At 37.9% G+C, this 11,640-nt stretch overlaps 1 protein-coding gene across 4 annotated transcripts in view; it reads right to left on the bottom strand.

Moving 5' to 3' along the window:
- clstn1 (calsyntenin 1) overlaps positions 1–238 on the bottom strand; it is a 34,581-nt gene extending 34,343 nt beyond the window's left edge. For all 4 annotated transcript variants that reach the window (XM_077717132.1, XM_077717148.1, XM_077717139.1 and 1 more), the window contains exon 1: positions 1–238. This exon is cut by the window's left edge and continues 34 nt beyond it. In XM_077717132.1, the coding sequence (XP_077573258.1) occupies positions 1–51 (51 nt within the window). In that variant the 5' untranslated portion in view covers positions 52–238.
- Between the last annotated feature and the right edge of the window lie 11,402 nt (positions 239–11,640).

Below are 11,640 nucleotides of genomic sequence, written 5' to 3'. Positions count from 1 at the left end.
CAGGACCAGTCCGACGGAGGATGCAAAGAGTTTATTCCTTTGGAACCGCATCACGACTTTAAGTTCAGCCGCGACTAAGTTCAGCAATTTGACTCTTCTTCTTCTTATCGGTGCACTTCTACTGTCAATGGGGCGTGAGGTTCAGCTAAGGAGAAAAAAGGGAAAATGCGGTGGATGAATGTGCGGTGTCCAACACGGCAGCTCTAAAATGGCCGTCTAGTCTGCAATCCCTTCAATCGCCGCTTCTAGCACAGGTTTGCATTTTGAGGCGTTCAAAGACAATTGGAAACTATGCTTTAACAGCCTTTGACTATTCGTCAGAGAAAATACGCGTTAAAATGTGACGTTTTTTATCCTTGCATATGCACAAAGCGTGTAAAAAAATCATTATTTTTACGAGAAAAAGGGTGAGGAAACAAAGAACATTCTAATTTATACTACATTAGATGTGACTGTGGTTTTCCTGAATAGGAAAAAAAATGTGTAAGTAATGCAAACACAGTAGAAAAACATCATTACAATATTACGCTGCACAAAGGACTAAAGATGGAAATTAGCCTTCATCTCTGATTCTACATATTTACACGTACATTTTCATTAATATTTACTAAATCAATCAATCTCAGTCATTTGAACAAAATGTGTAGATTATAATATCGACAGTTAATTATCACATACCCAAAATGCTAGCACTGCTCTGACTATATTTATGGAATTAAAAACAAATTAGCATATAAACTGTCACATTTAAGATAATCAGGTATAAATTAAATTTAAATTTAATAAGTAGTATCTAAGTTAAGTAGGTGCCCCATGATAATGTATTACGAGGTTAGGAATCGGAAGTAAAACAGAGTACCTGAAGGCAACAGCGCTCCGAGGATGTCCAGTGACGTCATTGTAACTGTTATTGTGGGAGCGCATGCGGCGCTTTTAGCCGAGACGCTAAACTAAGACCACCGATGGCGAGTAACCAACAAAGGCCTTCTGGTGTCACACAGAGGCCGCTGTTGTGTATGGACATGTTACCAGTCAAAATAAGAGCTACTTCTTGCATAAATTCCAAAATAAATCAATTAAGATGGCTGCACAGCTATTTAAATATAGGAAAATATGAATGTGTATTTATTATGGTATAATGAGGGAGTGCTGGTCTCGGGTATATATATATATAAACTGAGCCTGATGATCCCTCATGGCAGCTTTGAATGTGATAGTGATTGGTTGTTTTTTCCAGATTATGACTGGCAACGTGTCCCAGGATGCAATAAATAGCATGTAATACAAGAAAAGCAATTTTCAAGGCTTCTCCCTTGTAAATGAGTTATTGGGTGTCAATTGGATCCTAGCAGAATAAATAAACATGGGGCAAAATTAATTTCTTATTTATACTTTATGAGATGTGCCAGCATTTTCCCTGAGAATTACGAGAAACTGTCCGAAAAAAGCTATCTAACGACGATTGCATTCTTTTTTTTTCATCATAAATGATGCGGTAGCACTGTATGGCATCATTCAATTAATTTGCAACCTTTGTGCAACGTTCAATATTTGGGTCTTGCTGCTCGATCTTTCTGTTTATAAACGATACCGACGGCCGAATGATCCAAGTTTTATTCCCGTGCAACGCTCACCACTTTCTTACGCGCATCAAGTTTCTTTAATATTGCCACTTTGGTTTCAAATGAAATGGCTTGCATCTCCCTTGCACCTTCCTCACTAGAAGCCTTTTGCTTTTCACTTACTATATTGAATAATGGATGCACAACATATTTAATGATAGAAATAAAAAAAGGTTCTTTGCGCACTGGACATACGTCACGCACTTCTGCACTGCAGAGGAAGGTAGATGCTGGGTGAGCTGAGCTCTCACAGCGCCAGGTGTCGGTATTAGCGGCGGAAAGAAGCACTACTCGGAAAAAGGCGCGCAATACAAAATCGAACTTACGAACATTTTTTTTTTACATAAACGCAATTTGCCGTCATTTTCGTATGTGCCGTTTGTTCGTAAGTCGAATGTTCGTAAGTAGGGGAGCGTCTGTATTTATGTTCCTGTATTATATTACATCTTGTAACTGTTTAAAACTGAATGACTCCTTTAAAAATCCAAGAGGCTCGTAAAAAATGTTAACTTCACATTATGTACATTAAGATCCACTACACAAATTGTTAATGAAGTCAGTTTGAATGCTACCATAGCAGAGCAATGAGTAAGAATGGACACATTTGTGTACTGCTACAATTAAGTGAGGAGTGCATTACAACAGTCTGTGGCCGTCAGAGAAGTGCTGAGAACACAATTGTGTGTTTGTTTCCACTTTGGCAAAACATGAAGTAGCGGGGGGGACAAAGTGAAAGGAACCCCCTTGCCTCTACCCCCTCTTCTCCGATGTAGGGGTGGGGAGAAAATGGACAGAGTGGCCATTATCATTCCCATGGGTGTACAATGGGCCGAGGCAACAGGAGGGCTTGGAGGCGAGGTGTGAGTCATCAGAGATGCATCATAAAGGTGTGACTTCCTCCAAAGAGCTTCCACACCCACTGTGAGTGTTTAGGACTTAGCTCTTTGGTAATCAAAGCAGCTCCGATTGTCTTGTATTTGTTGTCAGTCTGGGTTCTGGTTTTCTATGTAATCTTGAAATCAATGAAAACATTGGAAGAAATAAAAAGAGCCACCGTTGAAGCTCTGTTATGTCAGAAAAGATGACGTTGGGAATGGTGCGTCACAACTCTGAAAAGAGATATGTCTAGCCCGTAGATTCCAGGTCAGATTACCTGTTAATGTTGCAATATTTTTATGTGAAAGCAGCATTTTTTAGATCAGGGGTGTCAAACTCCCTTTGATCTGCGGGCCGAAGAATACAGCTTAATTTGAGATCAAGCTGGCCGGACCAGTAAACTCATTGCAAAATGACATAGAACTAACAATAAACCCACTTTTTTTTCGTTGTATTAGTCACTAATACTAGTAATTAGTGCAAAGAATGAGTAAATTCTCAAAATGTTTATTAACAGAATTTTCCTTTTACATTATGAACATTATATTATGAACAAGAGAATAACACAAGAACGTACTAAATAAATGTCAATTCATGTTGTCTGCACGTACTAAAACACTGCGCCCCCTAGCGGATAATACAAGAACTACACATTTTTAAAGAAAATTCATATTTTTTTTGTACAATGCAGCTTTCTTCCCCGGGCCGTATCAAACCACCAGATGGGCCGGATCGGGCCCGGGGGCTGTGTGTTTGACACCCCTGATTTAGATAGAGTGAACACATTGCCAAAGTCAGTGGCGGTCCATGCATTTTCCAGCAGGGCCTTCAGCGAATCAATCCAACCGTCAAAAAACATTTTATGGCTATAAAACCTCTACTGCAGCTACAGCTGAGACACATCAAAATTCATCAATAATAAACTCATACAATGAAAATATTATTTAGGAATATAGCCATATTTTACTCACCAAAAAGCCTTTTTAACTGTACACAATATCCATCCTCCTTTCTTTCATCCTTCTTTTCTATTGCCATCGAAGCTAATGCTGAAAGTCGAGCCTGTCCTGTCGTATTTCTGGCATAGTCTGTCTTGAAAATAGCTATAAATCAACACAACAATACATTTGCTGGTGCAGCTAGCTCCAGATACAGTTTGGTAGCTGTGGCTAATCACTAGCCAACATAGTTGGTGAAAGCGATGACGTATCCCTACGCCTGCGAGAAGGCAATGGCGTATACGTACCCCTGTGACAAGGCATTGGTGGTGTTGGCAACTCGAAATCTGATTGGTTAAAGCAACAGTCTTATCGACGCTTGTTTAATGCAGCAGAGCCTGCAGAACTGATTGTGAAGGCCTTGAGGCAGATTTCTGACCGTGGCAACAAATAATGGCTGAAATGTGATTGGTTAAATGCTTCAATATGAAAACACACATCTAGAAGCAGTGGAACCAGGGGTAAAAGTAATGAAAGGAAGCTAACAGACAATTTGGAATTATTTAATAAGTATTGACGGACAAAATATAATATATGATTCAGATATTTCTTAGGCCAACAGAGAAGGCCTTGAAGGCCCCAATGGCCTGCCACTGGAGCCTAAACTAGATGTAGGGTTTGGGTGACAGGAGTTGAAGTGAACAAAGCACAGAGAGTAGACAAACAAACAACTTGGCAATCATGCATATCGAACTGCCTGTTACCATTAGTTGTTTCCTGCCTTGGGTCTAGACTGCAAATACATGTACCATTAACAACTACCCATCAAAGGAAATAGGCATTTAATTACTATTTGTTACACTTATTCTGTTTCCATTCAAGGCGTTCCTCTTATTGTCCACAAGGCAATTAAGTGAGATACACTGACTGAATAATTTGCAAGTTCTCATGGAAAAATTATAGTCATCCTATAATAAAGCTAACATAAACTCAATTTTTAAGAGTCCCACCCAGCATTAGTATATAGCAGTACAAGAATAACAGCATTTAACAATAATGACCTTCCTTAACTACCTTTAAAAGTGTTGCCCAAGTGTTATACAGTATCCCCCGCTACTTTGCGGTTCAGCTATCGCGGACTCAGAGCTTCGCGGATTTTTTTGGGAAAAAAAAAATACAAATATTATATTGAAACAACATATTTTACAGGTTTTTTTGTTATAACATGAATTTCACTCTCTCTACCCGTATTCTATATGGTGTACTGTATACAAGGGGGGTAAAAAAATAAATAAAATAAAACATATATATATATATATATATATATATATATATATATATATATATATATATATATATATATATATATATATATATATATATATATATATATATATATATATATATATATATATATATATATATATATATATATATATATATATATATATATATATATATATATATATATATATATATATATATATATATATATATATATATATATATATATATATATATATATATATATATATATATATATATATATATATATATATATATATATATATATATATATATATATATATATATATATATAGTTTTTTTGTTGTTGTAACATCAATTCCACTCTCTCTACCCGTATTCTATATGGTGTACTGTATACAGGCGGTAAAAAATAATTGGAATTCCATTCAAATTAAGCATTTTTGAAGGTGAATCCCTACTTCGCGGAAATGCACTTTTCGCGGGTGGTCCCGGTCTCCATTAACCGCGATAACTGAGGGAACACTGTAATTATTTTCTTATTCAAAAGTTGGTCTAATATCCAATTTTTACATTTCTTATATAACATTTACCAAAATTCTATCCACAAATGAGCAATGTCAAGGGTCTCAGCTGTCATGTAGACCCTATTGTTAGTCACACAGGACCCAGCTGCGAATGGGAATCTGACAGATGGAGTTTTTATCATCTCGCTTAAAACTTAGCCCTCCACAGTGTTCAAGAAAACCGCACATGGAGGTTCGAGGCTACACCTTTTAGCAAAACTACATCCATATTCATGACGTCGAAGCTTTTCTTGCCAGCTGTTTGCATTCATTGCAAAGAGTTAACAGACTGACGCAAATGTTACAATATGGCACCTGTGTATGGCACGTATCTCCAGATGGGCATCAAGTTGCTCGGGTGCCATGAATTCCCCTTCTTCTTTAAAAACCCTGACCTCTGCTCTGACATCCCACAACAAGAGTTCACTATGAGGGTCAAGCCGGTGTCAAACTCTCACCTCTTTGGTATTATTGCCTCAAAGAGCTTTGGAAAATAAGGAGGGGCTTGCTGACATGGTTTGTCACAGTGACTGCAATAATTTATCCTTGTGAGGCAAAGGACTTTTTGGATCCCTGGAGACTCTCGGGAAAATTCAAATTTAAGGCTATAGGGAAGCTAGCTGATAAATATGAAACATGACAGACTTTTGCACTACAGTGTTCCCTCGCTAATCGCGGTTAATGGGGACCGGGACCCCCGCAATAAGTGCATTTCCGTGAAGTAGGTGTGCCCCTTCAAAAATGCTTAAAGAAACGTATAACACGTGCACAAAAGCACCGCCAAGCAAAAACATCATAGTAGTCCGGATGGAGGAGCTTCTGCAGTTTTTTTGCATGTAAGAAACATCGTTATTGGGAGTTGTAAACATTGTTTTTTTTTGGGCGGTGAAGATACGCCTGTAAACAACCATGACGTCAGTAATGCGATTCCTGCACTCTCACCATGTTATTGACCATTTCTTTGGCCTTTTTTTTTTATGCAATTACTAATTTTTATTGAATATTTTGTTTCCACCTCTTGTAAAATGATGTAATTTATAATTTTAACTTGATATCTTTAAATTTTTTATTTTTTTTCCTGAAAAAAATCTGCGAAGCTCTGAGTCCGCGATAGCTGAAGCGCGAAGTAGCGAGGGAACACTGTATTCTCACTTTTCAAGAAGCTTGTTCCCCCTCATTTTCTGTCAATACGATTTGCGCTTCCGTCCACCCTCCCACCGGATAAAGATAATCACTCAATCAAAAGGGAGACCTAAGGTTTTTTGCAGCTTGTATAGTGAGCTGTGATTACAATCTCTGTCCATGTGTTTGTGTGGGAAAATCTGTTGTCCAGACATAGGAAGTGAGCGGTCTACCCCCATTTTATCCTTGAAGGTGGCTCATATGGTGAGTGGGTGATCGCATAGTGGAGGAGGTGAAATGTGACTGCAACAATTTCCACATGGATATATTTTCAGTTGGAAGTTTTGAATTGTATTTTAAAGGGCAATGGGCAAAATTTGGACTAGAACAGGGGTGGGCAAACTTTTCGGCCCGGGGGGCCACATTGACTTTAAAAATTTGACAGATGGGCCGGGTCAGCACAAGATACGAAACAAATAAAAAAGTGCATCCGTTAAAAGTACATATGAAACATAAACAGAAAAAAAGGACTAAAGTATTAACATACTCATCACTCATCATTAAAGTAAAAAGTATAAAGTACAAAGTCAAGTAAAAATGAATGTATTAAGAAGTATTAAAATGTAATTTTAAAAAAGATAGAGGGGCTCTAAAACACGAAAAACAAATAAGAGTGCACAGAGCTACTGCCAATGGCTTCCGCGTGACGGCGCCATCTTGGGAAAAAAAACAAAAACATTATTTGGACAACGTCGGCGGGCCGGATTAAAAAGCCTAACGGGGCCGGATGTGGCCCGCGGGCCGTAGTTTTTCCATCTTTGACCAGAACGTACTGGCCCACAATTTCATACAGGTGCTAGCTATTTAATCCGAACACACTATCAATTAGAAAAAAGATCAGACAGACTGAATAAACCACAGTAACGTCCTGCCCACCACCAACGTATTGCAGCAAGCACAAACAAGCATGTGGAGACCATACGAATCGTAGCCACTTAGTGTTTGCCCCAAGCCTGCTGTCGAGTTTATAAATCATTGATCTTGAGAAAGACATGGGGAAAAAAGGATGAATGGGCCTGCAATTATAATGAAGCTCAGGGACCATTACAATGGCGCTGTTCTGCTCCTTGCCTGGATATAATTATAGTTCTATCCTGCTATTAGGAGGTTAAGGTAGGTCATTGCCACAGACATGGTTGCTTACAGGCAAAAAAAGCTTAGAAATGACTAAGACAATGTATATATGTATACACATAGAAGTACTATATAAGACAAGGGTGTCAGACTCGGGTTGGTTCGCGGGCCGCTTTAACGTCAACTTTATTTCATGTGGGCTGAACCATTTTAGATATATTTAGATTTTTTTTAAGAAATGGATTAAAAGCCCTGAATATTCCGTTTTTTATAGATCTAAAATAATGTTTATTTTAGCTTTTTAAAAATGTATTTTTAGATTTTACAAAATTATTTTTGAACTAAAAATACAGAAAAAAATCTATCAAAAAATTACAGTAATATTTTTAATGGATTAAAAGAACTGGATTAAAATCCCTGAATATTCATTTTTTAAATAGATCTAAAACAATGTTTATTTTAGCTTTTTTATATATATATTTTTACAAAATGGTTTTTGAACTAAAACACAAAAAATGGATTAAAAAATTAGTTATTGATTTAAAAGGGGGAAAATACGGAAATTTAATATACATCTATACTCTTCATTTTAATTTGATCCTAAAACAGAAAGTCGCCACTCATGATTGACTTTCCCGGGCCACACAAAATGATGCGGCGGACTAGATTTGGCCCCCAGGCCGCCACTTTGAAACGAGCATTAGACCATAGATTTTACTTGCTGAAAACAAGTGTGACATAAGAAAACCTATATCACATCGTAAATCAATGACTTGAGCTAATCAATTTTACAAGCTTTATATAGCTTACTTGGAATCATAGCAAAGTATTTCCACAGTACTGTCCCGTAAAACAACAACCTAAAAAATACACAATAAAATCTTCACTCAAGTGAAATGCATTTTAACTGGAGAATGGAATATAATAGCAAATTGAGAAATTCACTTCAACCCCATTCAATGTGACCTTGCAGAAGGAAAAGCAAAAGGTGAGCAAATGCATATTATTAAAGGATTATATAAAGCATTATGAAAATCTCTTCCCTGTCCTTCTTCTCGGTCACATTATAATGATAGATTTTGCAAAGCTCTGTTTCCTTTTTGCATTCACTTGTCTCCCTTCAGTCTCTGTATTTTTCCAATTCATATTTTTATACATATTTTTTCATTTTGTTTCATTTCACTACCCAGTATATGTTGTACAACAACTCCAACAAACAGTCATACCTTGTCTCCATTGAAAGATGCTGTTGCTGTCTGCAGTGGGCGGGGGTAATGAATACTGGGGTTGTCGCCATGTCCTGAGGTGACTAAGCACAAGTACAGGAAACACTTGAAAATGAACTTGCAGCTGCCTGTAGGATAAAATAACTGGCAATGGACATGTATGTTTTGGAGACATGTTTTGGAGAGAGAGAGAAAGGAAGCGTAATAGGAGAAAAGCAAGCATGGGCAGAATATAATTTACGCCATAAATTCATATAGTATGCTGTACACCAGGGATGGGCAAACTTTTGGGCCCGGGGTCCACATTGACTTGAAAAATTTGACAGATGGGCCGGGTCAGCACAAGATATGATACAAATAAAAAAGTGCATCTGTTAACAGTACATATGAAACATAAACAGAAAAAAGGGACTAAAGTATTAACATACTCATCACTCATCATTAAAGTAAAAAGTGTAAAGTACAAAGTAAAGTCAAAAGGAATGATTAAGAAATATTAAAATGTCATTTAAAAAAAGATAGAGGGGCTGTAAAACATGAAAAACAAGAGTGGACAAAGCTACTGCCACTGGCTGCCACGTGATGGCGCCATCTTGGGAAAAAAACAAAATAAAAAATAAATAAAAACATTATTTGGAAAACGTCGGCGGGCCGGATTAAAAGGCCTAACGGGCCGGATGTGGCCCGCGGGCCATAGTTTGCCCACCCGTGTCTGCTGTACACACTGACGCTGACCACTCAAGAGCAGTGCAAGGAGAATGTGACAGTTCAAAATAAAATTGATGTCCAGCCACCCCAAAAATGGCTCCATGGCTGTGTGTCACTCTCAGGTTAATTCTGTCACCGGTATTCCAAGTATCTGTCTCAGGAAAACATAATCCAGAGACAGCTGTACACTCTAATTTTAAGCAGAGACTACAGAACAACACGACTCATGAGGAGAGAGATGTGAAATGAAATCAATTTAAATTAGGTACGATATGCCAGTGGAGGTCAGAACTTGCATGATGGCACACTCATTCATGCTTAGTCAATCATAGGAGTTTATCCCAATGTTGCTATGGCGACCACACCCACAGTTAGTTAATTTCGAGTGGATGATTATTTGTTTCGTTGTGTCCTGCAATTGATTGGCTGGCTGTCAATTCTGGGTGTTCACCGACTGGTGCTCATATTATGCTGGGATAGGCTCTAGCACCCCATGCGACCCTTGAGGATAAGCCAGGGGTGGGCAAATTTTTCGGCCTGGGGGCCACATTTACTTTAAAAATTTGACAGATGGGCCGGGTCAGCACAAGATACGATAACATATAAAAAAGTGCATCCGTTAATAGTACATATGAAACCTAAACAGAAAAAAAGAATAAAGTATTAACATACTCATCAGTGATCATTAAAGTAAAAAGTATAAAGTACAAAGTAAAGTAAAAAGGAATGTATTAAGAAATATTAAAATGTAATTTAAAAAAATATAGAGCGGCTGTAAAACACAAAAAAAACAAATAAGAGTGGACTGAGCTACTGTCACTGGCTTTCGCGTGACGGCGCCATCTTGGGGAATAAAAAAACATTTGGACAACGTTGGCGGGCCGGATTAAAAGGCCTAGCGGGCCGGATGTGGCCCGCGGGCCGTAGTTTGCCTATGTCTTGGATAAACAGCATGGAAAATGAATGAATGACTTGTAGATTCGAATAGCAGTTTTGGTCATATAGAAGCTACCTGGTTTCTTCAACATGGATCACCAGACTAAATTTTCACATTTTAATCAACAGTTCTGGATAAAAAAAATATTATTCTGAAAAGATGCGTGTTTAAGATGAGTATGGTGTACTATTAGTTGCATATGCCATTCTCATGTTACACTGTGAAGCCAAAACGGCACTGATGGCACTTTTCAATTTGACAGCATGACTAAATGTTTCATTAGGTGTGAATTCAAAAGAGTCAGGCGTTAATGGGCCCCCTGTTGCAAAGTTTAATCTATGCCAAGTCAACGACATCTCCATGCGTGTGAGTGGGAAAACTGGAAAAGATTGTGTTGTACATTTATTCACTTCATGTCCTCTCAAATTGTTTTGAAGTTAAAACCACTTGTCCAAAATTGTATATTCATGGGAACCAAAATCTAATGAAGGGGCATCTTTCGATAAACATTTGGCAGGTTGCGATGGTCAGAAAGCAAAAGCCTATTTGATCTATTAGTCATGAGCTCAAGGGTGGGCCGCAGTGTGTCTTTGTTTTGGCCCTCAACACTGCATTCATACCCGCGTGCCTCTCCCACCTCCACACTACATTCCTTTTGGTTTTTCCTCCTCCAGTGTCCACTCTTAGATGACACAATTACAATAATGACGTCTTAGAAAATGTGTTGTGAAATGTGAAAATCTCTGTAACTGCTCTCCTACGTCATCTCAACTTGATAACTACCGTGTTTTCACGACTATAAGGTGCACCGCATTATAAGGCGCACCCTCAATGAATGACATCTTTTTACATATATAAAGTGCACTGTATTATAAGGCGCACTGTATTATAAGGCGCACTGAATTATAAGGCGCACTGTATTATAAGGCGCACTGTCTATTTTGGAGAAAATTTAAGACTTTTAAGTGCGCCTTATTGTCGTGAAAATACGGTAATTGCTATTGACTTCCAGGTATGAAGCACTCACTACACAGTCACCTCTAGAGCCAGCCATTGTTGACGTTTTGGATTTTTTTTTGTATAAAATCTTGCAGTGGGGAGGAGCTATATGATGGAAGATGTTGTAAACTAAGATGGCATCTGCATATTTAACAGTATTGTTTCAGTTCAGGCATTTGTTTTTTTAATATCCGACAGTGGTGGTTTTTCGTTTTTGGTTTTCAGTTTTTTCTTTATATAAGGCGC

The sequence above is a fragment of the Stigmatopora nigra genome, chromosome 1 (genome assembly GCF_051989575.1).
Source record: "Stigmatopora nigra isolate UIUO_SnigA chromosome 1, RoL_Snig_1.1, whole genome shotgun sequence".
NCBI classification, from domain to species: Eukaryota; Metazoa; Chordata; class Actinopteri; order Syngnathiformes; family Syngnathidae; genus Stigmatopora; species Stigmatopora nigra.
The sequence above is the reverse complement of the archived record's forward strand: the minus strand, read 5'-3'. Positions and strand labels throughout refer to the sequence as shown.